This window comes from Ananas comosus, unplaced genomic scaffold (assembly GCF_001540865.1).
Source record: "Ananas comosus cultivar F153 unplaced genomic scaffold, ASM154086v1, whole genome shotgun sequence".
NCBI classification, from domain to species: Eukaryota; Viridiplantae; Streptophyta; class Magnoliopsida; order Poales; family Bromeliaceae; genus Ananas; species Ananas comosus.
The window spans coordinates 5,692-22,594 of record NW_017891079.1 but is presented as its reverse complement, the minus strand read 5'-3'; the positions used below and the strand labels follow the sequence as shown (position 1 = coordinate 22,594).

Genomic DNA, 16,903 nt, shown 5'->3' with positions numbered 1-16,903 from the left:
GAAAATTTTAGTGTTACATCGTAACTTTTTGTGAGATTTTTATTTTCAACCGTTGATTTTGAATTCTTTCGATCACTAGGTAAATAATATCAAAAAACTGCAAAAATTATTTTTTAGATAATTCAAATACGCTAGATCAAGTCTAACGGAGTCGATCGTCGATTCGAAAATCCCATCATCGAAAACGGCTTAGGAGCACGGAAGGTTCCGTGCTCCTAATAGCACACAAGTCCTACTCTATATATATATATATATATTTTTTTTTCATTTTTTTTCTCCTTTTTTTTTTTCTTCGTTTTAATTATTATAAGTAGTGAGCAAGAATCACAAACATTGATAGTTTGACTTACGCTTATCAAATGCCGTGTTGGCTTTTCTGCCTTGATCAAATACTTGAAGTATGTCATCCTTAAACATATTTTAAGGTAATTTTGCCGGATGAATGTAAATACGGCCGCAAATAATCCCACATTGGCTAATGATGATGATGAATGGAATACCAAGGGACTGTTTGGATTGATGTAATTTGAAATATAGTGTAGTTGGAGATGCGTGCAGTTGGAGATGCAACAGTTATAACTACATATATCTCGTTTGGATGGATGCAGTAGAAAGTATTATAATTACAAATAATTTGTTTGGTTGCATGCAAGGATTTAAGTGCCCATCGGCACGGGCCATATTTATCGTGCCAACAAGATATTAGCACGATGCAGCCCCCGTGCCGATGGCACAGCTCAAAACTCTCTATTCTTTAAATTAGTAAGTAATTTTCTCAATAAAGTTCAAAAGATTTGATAAAGACATGTAATAAATAGTTAGAATATTTTGTTGCTAAAGAAAATAAATATTTCATGCCATTATGTGTCGGACAGCTATATTTTTTGTGACCGGCACACATCGATACGGCCTGGCACGCACCGTGTTGGCAAGTTTCCGGCACGACCCCATGCCACAATACTAAAATTCTTGGTTACATGCATTGCTTTTGTAAAATTTTATCACTCTGTACATATGGTGGCGAAATTACCTTCAACATGAAAAAGAAAAATATTTTTTGTTTTAAAAGTAAAAGTTAAGTCTCCCCAACTACTGCAGTTGGATTCAAACACATCGAACCAGATGTCGGATTTGGATTTGTGCAGTTGCAACTACGTGCAACTAAACGTTCCCTACTTGTGTTACAGAAGAATCCTAGGATTATCGTATAGATAGTGGCAAGTGAGGTTTGCTTATTTTTTGCGGAATAATTAATAAAATTGTGAAATTGCCAGTGCCAGAATTGCAAGGGGAACCGGAAGAAATATCGAAAGAAAAGGCTCGCTTAGCTGCGACTCAGGTACTGAATTCTAATAAAAGGCTCGAAATCTGACATGGTTTTATGCTTTATTTCACACTTATTTTGTTCGAAGGTTAACGGGCCGGTACTCGTGGAGGACACTTGTCTATGTTTTAATGCTCTTAAGGGTCTCCCAGGCCCTTACATGTAAGTTGTTTTTGTCCTTTAATTTTCTTTCTCTTCGTCGTATGCTTTTTTCCGACTTTTATTTATACATTTACTGTTGTTTTAATACAAAGTTCTGATAGTCCACTTATTTCTTTGTTTGGACGATTGTGAACTCTTGGACGCCAGAAAGTGGTTTCTTCAGAAGATCGGGCATGAAGGTTTTTGTTTCTTCATCATCTTCGTTATTTGCTAGACAAGCTCTAAAAGGAATGCTACTAAACGTTAGCCTTTTCTTTTACCTGTCTCTACAGGTTTGAACAATATATTGAAGGCTTATGAAGACAAATCAGCTTATGCTATGTGCATATTTTCTCTTGCTCTTGGACCGACCAGTGAACCGATTACGTTTGTGGGGAAAACAGAGGTAATGTACTTTATTCTTGTAACAGTTTTTTTCTCTAGCATGATTACGGGCATCCATGCTACTTTTCTTGTATTGCTGAATTTTTTTTTGAAAAAGATATCCGTTTTTCACTCTCATTGGTAGCCTCTATGTTGATATTGAGATTTTAAGGTGATGCTATTTGCGGAACTGCTATGCTGCTATGTTTTTAGCCATTGCTTTTTAAATAAAATATAGTATTCCTAAATGCTGCTACTGTGTCTGATATAATAATCTGTCACCTAATTTAGCAGAATGTGCTTCATACCAGTTTGCAGACGTTTATACGCATAGAGTGTGAATCAGATGCTATAATTTTCTTTTCCACTTATCTACTGTTGAAAATACTGTTGGAATTAAAAGCTATACTTAGTTGTTTAGCATGCAATTTCTGCTTTGTGTTTTTCCCTTCCCTTTTGATGTTAATATTTTCTAAAGGTCTTGTTAAGATGATATAAGAAATACTCTCGATACACCTCGAGAACTGTCTCTGTGTTGTAAAACAACGGAAGAGGGGAGAAGATTAATAAACCGAAAAAAGAGGGCTGAAATGCAGAGAAACCCCTACGGCACTTTCTTGATTGCCACTTCGGCCCCTAACATTTGATAATCTACTTATTAGTTTTCTGAACGTTTATGTAGTTTATTAATCTACAACTTTACCAAGTATTGAATAGTGAGTTTGTCAGTAGAATATTATCCTAGTGTAGAGCTTGGAAGTCTTCGAGCAAAAGGATGACTGAATTTAGGGAGAAGAAGAAAGCGATAGCAACGTTTAGCCGTTCATTTGTCGTAGCCATTGAAAAGGCATAATGGCTTTCTAAAAGCTGCAATTATCTGTTTTTACAAGGCACACTAATGACACACTGATTATGGATGGTAAATGTAGATTTGTGATTGTCATGGGGCCAAAGTGATAATTGTGAAAATATCTGGAGCAAGGATTTAAGTGCCGTGGCACGGTGTCATACCGGAAACTTGCCGGGCCGTGCCTATACGTGTCGGTCACAAAAAATATATGTGTGCCGACACGTAATGGCATGAAATATTTATTTTCTTTAGTAGCAAAATATGCCAATTATTTATTATATATTTTTATCAAATTTTTTGTACTTTATTGAGAAAATTACTTACTAATTTTAAGAATAGAAGGTTTTGAGTTGTGCCATCGGCACGGGGGCTATATCGTACCGCTATTTTGCTAGCACGATACGACACGATGGATACGGCCGGTGCCGATGGGCACTTTAATCCTTGATCTGGAGTGGTCTCTGCATTTGAGCCAAAGATAATTAAGAAATAAATAAATAACCTATGCAAAAACCTTGTATTTCCCTCTTCCTACTTCTCAACCACCATACAAAAGAACTAGCCGCATTATCTGAAACAAAACAGCCAACAACTTTTTATATTTCATGTAGGGTAAATAGCACGTTTCATCCTCAAACTATTGAGGTGGGTGACGCTTTGGTCCTCAAATTTTAATTTGTTGTAATTTTTCGATCGAACTTTCAGAATTGTTGCAATCAAGTTGCTAACGTAGAAATGATGTAACAGTATTGTAATCGATGATGTTCTAATAATTAAGATGCTACATTACTTTTACATCAACATTTAGTCAGCTAAATTGGATTGTGGGACTTAATAGCAACAATTCTGAAAGTTTGAGCCAGAAATTATAACAACTTAAAAGTTTTGAGGACGAAAGTGTGACCCGCCTCATATTTTGAGGATGAAACGTGCTATTTACCTTTCGTGTTGTGGTTAAAAACAACTTTCACTCACACCCTAGTGTCGTCTCGCAAAATCCTCATATCTAGATAAATTTTGACATTACAAATCTGTTGCGCCATTTTAATGGTTGTATTTTCAAATTGTGATTCTTATTGTAGGGCAAAATTGTACCTCCCAGAGGCCCTGCCGATTTTGGCTGGGATCCAATTTTTGAACCGGATGGATACGAGCAAACGTAAGAGTTTCTCTTATCTTGTATTGAATTTCATTTAAATACTGTACAGCATCCCAGATAGTTTTTCTACTTGCGCTTATATTCGTGCACCTTATGCAGCTATGCTGAGATGCCAAAGGAAGAGAAGAATAAGATCTCCCACCGCTCGAAAGCCCTCGCGATGGTGAAAGCGCACTTTGCGACTGCTGACTATGTCTTTCAGATATATGTATCAGATTTTTCTTTACTTAGTTGAGGATACGAATGCGATAGAATATCGGCAACTTGTTTAGCTCATTGATCAGGCATTACACTTATACATTTGCGAATTGATATGCTAGTTAGGAAACTGTAATTGTTTTGATCTTTCTGATAACAAGTAATTATGAGATTATTATCAGAGTGTTATTACATTGTTTGGACACCCGTTGCATTCGCTTTGAGCCATTACTGCATAATAAAAATTGTTCATGTGGGTTTCTTGGTTCTGTGGTATTTCATTTCATCCAAATAAAAGTAGCCGGAAAAAGAGAAAAATTGTGCAGATAAAAGCCTGATAATCAACATCCACACTTAAAACTTATACCTTGTCTTGTTTGAGTTTTCTAAATTGGAGAGTGCAGTGAAATCTATGCTGAAATTTGTTTCAGTCTCCCTGACAGATGAAGTTGCTGCAGTAAAATGTGGCAATTTGTTGTATTTTAGAACCAAGCCCAAGACCATTTTGCAGCCCAGAAGTTCTTGGACAGTTCTTCTAATCAGCCCACACCTGAATCAACACAAAATTAAGATTATTGCTGGATGTTTGAGGACTTGTTGAATCATTTATGTGAGAATTATCTTGTTGGGGTTATGGTAAATTCCAATCTCAAGAACAAAAGAGATTTAATAAATATTTGAGTGTGCTGTTTTTGTCTGACATTGGAGTGAAAAATGTTCTAACAGCAAAAGCAGAAAAGGCTTATCTAAAATTTTTGAAAATGACTATCCAACTTTTTAAAAATTTTGATTTTACTGTCTGACTACTCAAATAGTTGGATTTGTACCATATCACAATTTTTTATTAGATGCACCTCATTTTGTTAATTCAATTGCTCAATTCTTAACTCAAGAAAAAAAAACTAATCATTGATAGTAGAGAGCGAATAATTAAATAAAATGAATGATCAGTAAAGATGTGGTGTATGAATGTACGAACGCACCGAGTGCATGCAATAGCTTTTCAGAAGTAATAAACAATTAAAACCAAATAAAATGAAATGTTGGGTAAGAAAATCAAAATTTTTAAAGATTAGATATTTTCAAATGACCTAAATTTCAGGTTAGTTGCATATGTTTTTACCAAAAAAAAAGGAAAACTAAGAAAGTTATCCTTGCCTTGCTATTGAAGGTCTGTACAAATATTTCTATTAGATATGCAGATCAAAGGCCACCCTTTTCCATGTGTGGCAGAGTTTAGAGCATTAATGTTAATAATAATAATTAAAAAAAATGCTAATACTGTGGCATATAAAGATTTATTGAATGCGGTCACTATTTTTCCACTGAAATTGAGCATATTGAATTCAACCTCCTATTTTTTCTGGAAAAGAAATAAGTTCAAACCTTCACTCATAGATTTCGCATACTCGACTTCTAATATAGCTTATGTAAGAATATAATATGTTAACATTTTATACAAAATCTTTCTGTGCGTGACATATTCAAAAGCCAATGCATTAGCAGTTCATAAGAGCAGTATTTATAGATACTAAATCCACTAGTACGAGAACAAATACATCTTAAACTATAACGTTTTACTAATCTAACAAAAAAAAAGGACTAAATTATAGAAAATCTTCCCATAAAAATTATATTTTCACCCCGACTATTGAAAACCGATATTTTGCCCCCTTAAAATTTTAGAAATATTTTTAAGGGGTACGGCGTTAATGGAGAAAGCAAAATGACCAAATTACCTTTACTTCTTTTATAAAAAAATAATTTTTAATATATTTCTATAATTTTAAAGGGCATTTTAGTTATAAATTATAAGAAATTGACGGAGTAGTGATGAAACTCCGACGAAGGGAGGTTAAATACAACAACTTGAATTTTTTTTTTTTTTTTGAGAGACAGGTAGCACGCTACCCGCTTCGTCTATTTCATTTAGAAATAAACTTAGCTAGAAATGTGAATCAACTAGGATTCGAACTTGGGTCTCGGGTACCAACCACCGAGCCCTTTGCCACTTGCTCTAGGGACGGTCGGTAACAACTTGAAATGTTAAAGTGGTAAAATGTTGGTTTTTAAAAATTAGAACAGAAATGTGAAAAGTTGGGTATTTATAAGAAATTTTTTTGTAATTTAGCCAAAAAAACTATATATATTTTTTATAACATTTCCAACACCTAACTACTAGCTTTTTGCCCTCTTAACTTCTTAAACTAACACACAAAAAAAAAAACATGCATGATCCCAAACGTGCCCACATCTGAGAAAAATTAAATAAGCAAGAAAAGTACATATTGCATTTTTCTTATTATTATTATTATTATTTTTTGTCTCTTTCTTTCTCTTCATTGGGATCTTTACCTTTCTTAATTCCCCCAACCTCTCTTTTTGCTCCTTTTTGATCTTTTTGACTAATATCATTGGCCACATTGTAGGCCTAACTCATAGTCTCCCTTTGCATAGATCATCTAAGTGGATGTTGTGTCACACACATAGAAGATGACATGGTATCCACATAAATGTGACATGAATCTTATTCATCCACTTGGAGAATTTAGAATACTTGCACAGTAAAAAAACGCCTATGGATAATATATAGATAAAAGGTCTCTAATTTAGAGAGATAAGATGAAGAAAAGTTGGGGGGTGTGGAGAGCATTTTTGGACACCAAGAAAAGCACAAGAACATGTAGATATTTCTTCTTTCCTCTTTTTTTTTTTTTCTTTTTTTTCCCTTTCACCCTTTAATTCCTTTGATTTATGTTATTTCTATCAATTGTATTGGTGATTTTATTAAATCGAATGATTATTATGGTTAATTTAACTATTATATATATATTTTTTTTACACTACAGAATTATAGAATCCGTTACAAAATAGTCTTTGGTTAATCGATCTAGATACTCTTTTTTTTCTTTTTTTTTTGGTTAATTATACTTTTGATCCTCGAACTATAAAATGGGTGATACTTTGATGTTCAACTCTTTGTCTGTTACAATTCTAGCTCAAAAAATTTATAGATTTTTGCAATTAAGTGCCACCGTCAATTTAATTGACCGGTTATTTATGCTTCGTAGATATGATAGTAATTATTTTCATATTATCAACCATAATATTATCTTATTACTACAATATCAACAATACATAACTAGTCAATCACGTTAATTTGACTATAAAACTTGACTGAAACAATTAAAAAAATTAAGCAAAAATTTACGACTAAGAAAGTTTGAGAATCAAAATGTCATGCGCCTCAAAATTTAATAACTTTTTTTTTAATTTTTTTTTTAATAAGGGATGCTTTTATGGATCTATAGAGTAAAAAGAAAAGAACTGATGCACGTAGGCGCCGCCATTTTTCATGGTAGAGATAAGCTTCCTTTATTAATCAAAAGGGATTAAAAAAAGAATAATAAAAAATGTTGAGAGTGATGGGTAAGAAGAATGCCTTCCTAGCTTAGTAATCCAGATTTGAGGATAATTACAGCAACACACATGCTCCTGGAAAAAGTGCTTTTTTCTATTTTTTTTTTAAAAAAGAGGTGTTTTTGAGCTTTTCACTGTGTATTTGAGCAGTAGTTTCAAGAGAAGCTTCTTTAACCTGTTCAAATGAATCAGGGTAAGTAAGATGGATAGATGTTTTAATTAGGACAGAAGATAAGAGCCCAAAACCAATTAAAAGAAAATTTTGGTCCGGTCAGTCAGTCGTGTTGTCTTAAATGGATCAGCATCCTATCTTATGGTAGAAGGCAAGATTGGGCCGAGTCACGTTTGAAATGGCGTGAGGCCAGATTGAGCCGAGTCACAATCGAGAACTGTGGGCGCTGTGTTTGTTTGCTTTAAGTATATTAATTGCATATTTCTAATAGCTCGAGCTTTTAGAATTAATGGTTAGAGCCAACGATCCGGTACGTAGTATCAAAGCCAGAGGGTGGCGAGAGTAATTGTTGACTTAAATGGACTAGCATCCTACCTTGTGCGCAAGAGGCTAGGTAGGGCCTATCGAGTCACGTTCGAAATAGCGTGAGGCCGGATTGGGCCGAGTCATATTTGATATAGGGTGAGGCTAGTTGAGCCAAGTCACAATTAAGACCCGTGGGCACTCTATCTGTACATTTTAAGTGAATTGGTTATGCATTTTTAATAGCTCGAGCTTTTATGATTAATGGTTAGCGCCAACGATCCGACAAATAGTATCAGAGTCAGAGGTCATGGGTTCCCACATGTTGCAAATTTGTGCAGATGCTACCGGGGGGATTGTTCATTTAAATGTGTCAGCATACTACCCTGTGGCGGAAGGCAGGTTGGACCAAGTCATATTCGAAGTGGGGTGAGACTGGTTGAACCAAGTCACAATCGAGACTCATGGGCATAGTGTCTATACACTTTAAATAAATTGGTTGTATATTTTTAACAGTTCAAGCTTCTCATGATCCAACAAGTCATCCCCAACTTGAGACAATCTTATGTGTGGTTGAAATAGCTCTGAGATTCGTGTCAATTATATGATGAATATTGAATAAAGCAACATCATGTTGGAAAATGCAACCACCAAATTTTTTTTGTTTCATGAATTTTATATTAGTGTAAGCTGATTACATGAATTGCACAACTAATCCTTTTAACTTCTCTGAAGTTCACTTAATTTACCCCCTGAACTTCTAATTTTGACATTTTTGCCTCCTAAACTTTTCAAAGTACTTCACTTCGAATCTTGCAATTATCCTCTATTAGAAGAATCTTCATATTTTTAGAAATAAAATCAACTCGAAATGTAAAGTAACGGGGCTTCAAACTTGGAATATCAGATAACAACCATCAAGTTTTTAACCAACTATGCTAGATACGGTTGGTTTTATTAAAAGAAAAGTTGTTCTCTGCAACTAGAATATTTGTATTTTCGTGCACTATGCATCCATTAACCGTCGACCAGATCATATATTTTAATCCTATTATATTTTGTAAGTTACAATATTTTTATTACTGGAAAATTGATAGATACATTGAGCAAAATCATTTACTTTTCTTCTCATAATAAACGAAGATAACGAACAAAAGGTCAGGTATGGCTTGAGAATGGTAAAAATTTTTTCGTTACGTTGAAGTTGATTATTACTTTATTTTTTAGGGTGTAATTTAACTATACTTTAAAAAATAGATGTTTTTTATTTTTTAATCCTCTCCCAAATACCTTATAGGATAACTTTTTTTACAGATAAAGCATAGTCTAACTATGCGACGTTTTATAGAGAATGCAAATTGGATCTTAACATGTTGAATATCCAACTTAAAAGTTTATATGAATNTGTTTAACCTGAGCGAGAATCAACTAAACTGTATTTGGTGAATAAGAGAAATTTTTTCTTTACGGAGCAGCAAATTCATACCTTTATATCACCGTGGTGTCACCAAGATCAGTGGTGAAATATTGCATCTTTCACTTTACGAGGTTTGAAAAAAATTCAAAGAAGCTTAGGAGATTTCATGCTTTTACTAACACAAAAACAATAGCGTAAAGGTTTATTCCGGACTCGTTCTCCCAATCTGAACCTCAACTAACGGTGGAGACCGTACTCGTTTTCAATGTATTGAAAAAAGGATAATTCACCCGATTATTCCACACAAGAATAAGTATATTTGAAAATTCAACCTATAAGTTGTACAATTCTAGGTTAAACGTAAGAGATATTTTGCAGCGTATCAATCTGATACGAAATAGACCAGCTGCCAATTACCTACGTATCACGTGCTTTTATGTTTATAAGATCAACGTCTCTTGTTGAAAAGAAAATTATTTTGGTTGGCATAGATCGTATCAACCAATTTTTGAACTACCAACAATAGACTATAAGGTTCAAACTTCGGGGCAATGAAATGACATTATCAATAACACAAATCGTTTGATACTACTACGTATATTTTTCGCTCTTAAATCATGCAACAATAGGGGACCCATCATGAGCCACCATTGTGTATGTGTATATTTGAGAGAATAATAGTATGCTACTTCTTTTGTTCATTTTTTAAGAAATGAACTGAGTAACTAAATAATTGTATGTAATTGTAATTGCACCGTAGTTATAATTATATACAAATCCAAATTGAGTGTTTGGTTTGATCGATTTGAATTGCAATTTGAACTATACAAGGAGGCCCTAATGCACTAATCAAAACCACGCCAAAATTGGCCGTAGTTTCAAGGACAATAGCTTGAGAAAAATAACTTTAAACAAAAAATAACCTTGCTTTTCTAATTATTTTTTAAATAGAAAAAAAAAATTGTATCAAAGGTAATCTCACTACAATATATATATATATATATATATATATATATATAAAATGATAACGGTATATCTCAACTATATATAACCATACAAATAATTTACGATTACAACAATGTATATTACTACATTAAACTGAATGATATAAATGTAATTGTAACTACTGCATCTCCAACTATACTACAATTCTAATATACTCTTTAAAATTTCAAAAATATCTTATTTGCTCCTAGATGACCAAAATACCCTTGTATTTCAAAAAATTTACTCAGATATTCACTTTTCCATTAGAGTTTACTAATGGGATCCATTGAGGCCCACAGTAACCCGGCCTATTACGGCCCATAATCTAATCCATTTTAAATTTAATTGAGAATTTAGAGAGACTAGGATCAAACTATGTGATTTGACGAATATTTTCAAATTGAAATAAAATGAAAGGTTTGTAATTAGTTCGTATGATGTATAAAATCGAATCTATTTTAAGGAAATAATAAATAGCTTTCTCTTGAAACTGAGGGATTTAATAATTTCGTCAAAATTTGAGATGGCGAGCAATTTATAGCAATTTTGATTAAATTATTATTTTTTGGTGAATTTATTGTGAATATATTGGCAATTAACTTTTAGGGCGTGTTTGATTCGAAGTCGGAATCGGAATCAGAATCGGAATCGAAATAAGCTGGAATCGAAATCAGAATGACTCATTACTTAATTCTGTTTGGTTCATCACCTGAATCGGAATCAGAATAAATTATTCTCATTGTCGGTGTTTGGTCCAGTTAAATATAAAAAACGTAATCAGATTAATATATTAACTTTATCTTTAAAATATATTAATTTAAATTCAAATTAAAATTTAAAAATTAAAATTTTACATCAAAATTTTGAAATGATGTCAAAATTTTAAATCTATTTTTTTTTAAAAAAATTAAACTTTGAAGTTGAGTGGATAATTCAAAATATAAAACTAAATTTCGATTTATTCAAATTCAAACTTAAAATTATAATTTAAATTTTAATTTGAATCCATGAATTTATTTAAGTTTTAAATAAAATTTGAATAAAACTTTATATAAATTCAAATTCATAAGTTAGATTCGAAATACTTGATTAAATTTTAATTTTTAATTCAAGTTCAAATTAAAATAAAAAATAAAAAATTTAATTTCTAAATTTAAACTCATATTTTAATTTAAAAAGTTGAAAAAATAAATTTAATCCAAATAAATATCTATTTTGTCCTGATTAAACTTTTAATCCGGCTTCTTAGGCCGGATTGAAAAAAAGGGTGATTGGGGAATTCCCATTCCGCTCAAGAATCGAAATCGGAATGGGATTTCCGTATACCAAACACTCACAAACGGATTCACCCATTTCGATTCTAATTCTATGGTGAAAAAAAAGCGAATCAAACACGCCCTTAGGAAGATCTTATGCTATGTAGGATTTCTTGTAGATTTTATTTGATCGCATGTTATGATTAATTTCCAAAATTTTAAAATAATTTTAGTAAATCATCACCGCAGAATATTAAAAAGTTGCATTTTTAAATTGTTCATATACTATAAAATAATATAATTAATTTAAATTACATGGATCAACTAATTAAACTTCTTTATATTGTAATACTAACTCATCAATAATATATATAGGGATAATATTATTTCGTGGCAGTATTTTTATTGTATATATAATATTCTCTTTACAGTATTAATTTAGAGGCGTACGTGTGGTTTTTTTATTTTACCAAGAAAATTTATGCTCCACCATTATGAAATGAAAATATCATTCACTTCCATATATAATGAAAATATCATTCACCTCCATATATGCAACAATCAAAAATCAAAAAATATATTTTTTTTTGTCTAAAATGCGAAAACCACCACGTACACACCTTTTTTTCTTATTTTTTTTTCAACTTTCAAAATTCTACATTTTGTTCTTTTTAAATTTTTAAAAATATTTCCGGAGATTTACACTATATTAATGGAGAAGTCGAAATAACCAAATTATCCTTATTTAAAAAATAATTTTAATATATATTTATTATTTTTAACTGTATTTTTTGTATAAATTATAAGAAATAAATTAAATAGTGACAGAATCATGACGAAAGATAACTAAATATATCAATTTAAAATTTTAATAAGATAAAATATAAATTTCTAAAAAATAGAAATGGAAAGTAAAAAAATAAATATTTACAAAAAAACACTTTGTATTTGAACCTTTTTTTTTTTGAAAACTCAATAAACATATCACAGCATCTCCATATGTTGCGTAACATAAATAAGGAAACAAAACAACACAATCCTTCCTAATAAAAACTCCCAAATCCTATATTATAAACATGGTCTCTTTGTTTATAAACTTAGCTGAAAATGTGAATAAACTAGGATTCGAACTTGAGTCTCGGGTACCAACTACCAAGTCCTTTGTCACTTGCTCTAGGCATGATCTCTTTGTTGTGTACCAAGAGAGAGAATAATAAGTAAAAGGGATATCTTCAAAAACCCCCCTCATGGCTCATGGTTTCGCACTTTCTCACTTTAGTACCGTGTGGTTTAAAGTGTATCAATTTGCCTCCCTATGGTTTCGTTTTTCTCTTTTTAATATCAAATTTATTATTTTTTTTCTTAAATCAATGACAAAATTAAAATTAAAGGGTACTAAAGTAAATATTCGATAAATCTAGATGGGTATCTGAAATTTTTTGTATATAATTTAACAAAATATTAAGAAAAAAAACAAATTGATATATTTTAAACGCACAGAATCGACAAGTGCGGAACCAAATGGCGGGATTTTGAAATTTTCCCTAAGTAAAATAACCTCCCTAGAACAACAACAACAATAACTTGATCAACTCCTTTGTTTTTCTTTTTATATATATATAAAATATATTTTTATCCTCTCCTGGGTGAAACAAGCCCATTGGATCATTTAACAAGAAAGGAATTAGAGAGAGAGGTAGAGAGAGAGAGAGAGATGTGATTTGATTCCCTCTCTCTCTCTCTTTCTCTCTCTAGCCTTCCCCAGTCTCTCCCTCCTCAAACCCTCCTCCTCTTCTTCTTCTTCTTCTTCTTCTTCTTCTTCTTCTTCTTGGATCTCCATTTTTCAAATCTCAACCCCAAACAAATCCTTCAAAAAGAAAAAGAAAAAAAGGGAAAAAAAACTCCTTTTTCCTCCTCCTCTACTTCTTCTCCCTCCCTTAGTAGTAAGTAAAGTAACTCCATTATTCTAAAACCCCTCCATGTTTCTCATTATATAAATCCCCAAACCCTCCCCCCCCAATTTCACCATCCCCCCACAAATCCCCTATTAATTACCACCACAATGCCTCACCCTCCTCTTCTCCTCCTCCTCTTCACCCACATTGTCCTCCTCTCCCTCCCCCTCTCCTCCTCCTCCTCCTCCCCTCTCCCCAATTCCTCCCTCCTCCTCCGCCCCGTCTCCGACCCCGAATCCGTCGTCCGCGACTTCCAAAGGTGTGCAAATCTACTTTTCGAACCAATGCTACTACTGTACTATCATCTTTTTTAGCAATAATCTGTAGTCCCTAGCGCAAGTAGCAAAAGATTTGATAATCAGTATCCGAGGTCCCGAGTTCGAATTCTAGTTCATTTATAATTTTTTTTAAAAAAAAAATATAAACGAAAATTATTTTAATTAAAAAAATAAGAAATTTTTAACACTCTCTCTCTCTTATTATATTGCTGCCTGCATTGGGGCGGCAGGCAGCTGGAGCGGTCGCGGCGGCGGGCGCTGGCGGAGGCGTCGTGCTTCACGGGCAACCCGATCGACGACTGCTGGCGGTGCTCGGGCGTGGACTGGCAGTCGGACCGGCAGCGGCTGGCGGACTGCGGCATCGGGTTCGGGCGCGGCGCCCTCGGCGGGAAGGGCGGCCCGCTCTACGTCGTCACCGACTCCTCCGACCTCGACCCCGTCAACCCCACCCCCGGCACCCTCCGCCACGCCGCCATCCAGGAGGGCCCCCTCTGGATCGTCTTCGCCGCCGACATGACCATCCACCTCAACGAGGAGCTCCTCGTCAACAGCTTCAAGACCCTCGACGGCCGCGGCGCCGACGTCCACGTCGCCGGCGGCGCCTGCATCACCCTCCAGTACGTCTCCCACGTAATCATTCACAACATCCACGTCCACGACTGCGTCCCCGCGGGCGACGCCAACGTGCGCTCCTCGCCGACGCACTACGGCTGGCGCACGCGCTCCGACGGCGACGGCATCTCGCTGTACAGCGCCGCGAACGTCTGGGTCGACCACTGCTCGCTGTCGAACTGCGCGGACGGGCTGGTGGACGCGATCATGGGGTCGACGGCGATCACGGTGTCGAATTGCTACTTCGCGCGGCACAACGAGGTGATGCTGCTGGGGCACAACGACGAGTACCTGCCGGATTCGGGGATGCAGGTGACCATCGCCTTCAACCACTTCGGCGAGCAGCTGGTGCAGCGGATGCCGCGGTGCCGCCGCGGGTACTTCCACATCGTCAACAACGACTACACGCGCTGGGAGATGTACGCCATCGGAGGCAGCGCCAACCCCACCATCAATAGCCAGGGCAACCGCTACATCGCCCCCGCCGACCCCAACGCCAAAGAGGTGGTCACTCCTCCTCTCTTTCTCTCTTCTTCTATCTCTCTTTTACTCTGTTTTTTTCTCTGCTTTTCTTTCATAATACTACTCTGTTTTGGTGGTTTTTTTTTTTTTTTGGTGTGGGGGCGTTTATTTATTGTTTTTTGCTTAGGTCTTTTTTGTGTGGGGTTTTTCTATGTATGTAATCGAGTGTTTGTGTTTTTTCCTATTGGTTTAGTCACGGCCTAACTTTCCAGCGTCATCCATTCTAGTACTACCTTCCTCTAATTATGTTTAATTTTTTTAATCTTTTAAAACTAATTATTATTTAAAATACTATAGACGGATTAAGAATTTTAGTTCTATTATATTTTATATATAGCATTATCTAGGATCCAACAGATTTTGTTGCTGATGCGAATAATTGTGTTTAGCTAATGTGCTACTATGCAAGTATAATGGAACCGGTGGTTTCAATTTTTTAGTCTCTGAATTAAAAGTTATAGAGTTGAAATAACAGTAGTCTCTCTAGAATTTAGTAGTCTTCCGAGAGTTTAGTGGTCTCCTTAAAGGAGAATAATATTAATATAAGGACTAAAAATAGTTAAACAGTTGATCCAAGGATTAAAAAGGTTAAAAACACTATATAAGTGTAGATTACTTTTATTGTATTTAAAAGTAAAATTCTCAAAATTTATGATTTATTTTAATTTAATTTATTTTATTTTTCTTCTCGCTGCAATGGTTTGACCTTTTGTATCGGTAATAAATGGAGTGCAGAGAAGCTGTTTCAAAATCACAGACAGAAAACGAGAGACAAAGATGAGCAGTTTATTCTCAAACTTCTTTATCCATTGGATAAAAGATTCTTTGTTATTTTTTTTGTAAATTCAACTACACAATTGTCAAATCAAACAAATTTAATGAATTTCACAACAAATATTATTGATTTTTTCCAATCTTATATAGGTTTTGACGATATGTTGATACGGATTGCGCAGGTGACGAAGAGGGTGGACACGGAGGAGAGCGCGTGGACCGGGTGGAACTGGAGGACGGAGGGGGACATGATGGTGAACGGCGCCTTCTTCGTGCCGTCCGGCGAGGGCCTGGAGGCCATCTACGCCAAGGCGTCCAGCCTCGACCCCAAGTCCGCCGCCCTCATCGACCAGCTCACCCAAAACGCCGGCGTCCTCGGCTCCCCTAGGTGCGTCTCTCTGCCTATTGCACATTCTCTCTACAATTCTATGCGCAGAATTTTTTTTATTCTATCATCTCTTTAATAGTAGGATGTATATGCACGATTTGTCTAATTTCGTGGTCAGATTAGTTCGTGATTAGAAAAATTCTGCACACACGTACAAAATATAGATTGACTTAACAAGCTTACTCCATTCTTGGATTCTCTGTTTACACCGTTACTCTTTTTTTTTTTTTTTTCCCCTCTTTTTTTTTCCGTTTTATCCAATTAATCCATTTACGGGTCCCACTAGGCGTGAATGGTGTGAATGTGTAGGTGGGTTAGTATTTATTTAGATCAGATGTGTAACACTTTAGGATTTAAAATAGTTCTGTATATAAAATATAACAAGACTAAATATTTTAATTCGATTATAACATTTTAAATGATAATTAGGTCTAAAAAATTAAAAAAATTAAGCTTGAAAAAAATTATTTAATCAACTCCTTAAAAAGGCACTTGCTAACCGAGCGGTAGGTGATATATAACACAAAGGCCTTATTTTTGGAAAAGAAACATGAGTTGTATAGCTTTTCTATTCAAATTAAGTAAATTTTGTACGAAAACATAATAGAATGAAATTTGAAAACAACTAATTAATCTAAAAACTTATAATAGTAATTTTAATATTTTATATTTACCAACAGTAATGTAGCATTTTATAAAGTGCACATTTGTAAGATAAATTTGTCATAGGTAGACATTATTATGAGTGTTGACCAGTTAAGGA

General features: G+C 34.4%; 2 protein-coding genes across 2 annotated transcripts; both read left to right on the top strand.

Annotated features, from left to right (window-relative positions):
• Nucleotides 1-1,225: 1,225 nt before the first annotated feature.
• On the top strand, nt 1,226-4,323 carry LOC109704619 (inosine triphosphate pyrophosphatase-like; the record flags this gene model as incomplete). Its single annotated transcript, XM_020225381.1, has 6 exons — nt 1,226-1,339; nt 1,413-1,486; nt 1,634-1,665; nt 1,759-1,871; nt 3,782-3,858; nt 3,958-4,323. Coding segments are annotated over 6 exons (546 nt in total), but the record flags the coding sequence as incomplete, so codon positions are not given.
• Nucleotides 4,324-13,206: 8,883 nt separating this feature from the next.
• LOC109704620 (probable pectate lyase 5) lies at nt 13,207-16,140 on the top strand (the record flags this gene model as incomplete). The annotated part of the gene is given in 3 exon segments (XM_020225382.1): nt 13,207-13,825; nt 14,075-14,960; nt 15,935-16,140. Coding segments are annotated over 3 exon segments (1,244 nt in total), but the record flags the coding sequence as incomplete, so codon positions are not given.
• Between the last annotated feature and the right edge of the window lie 763 nt (nt 16,141-16,903).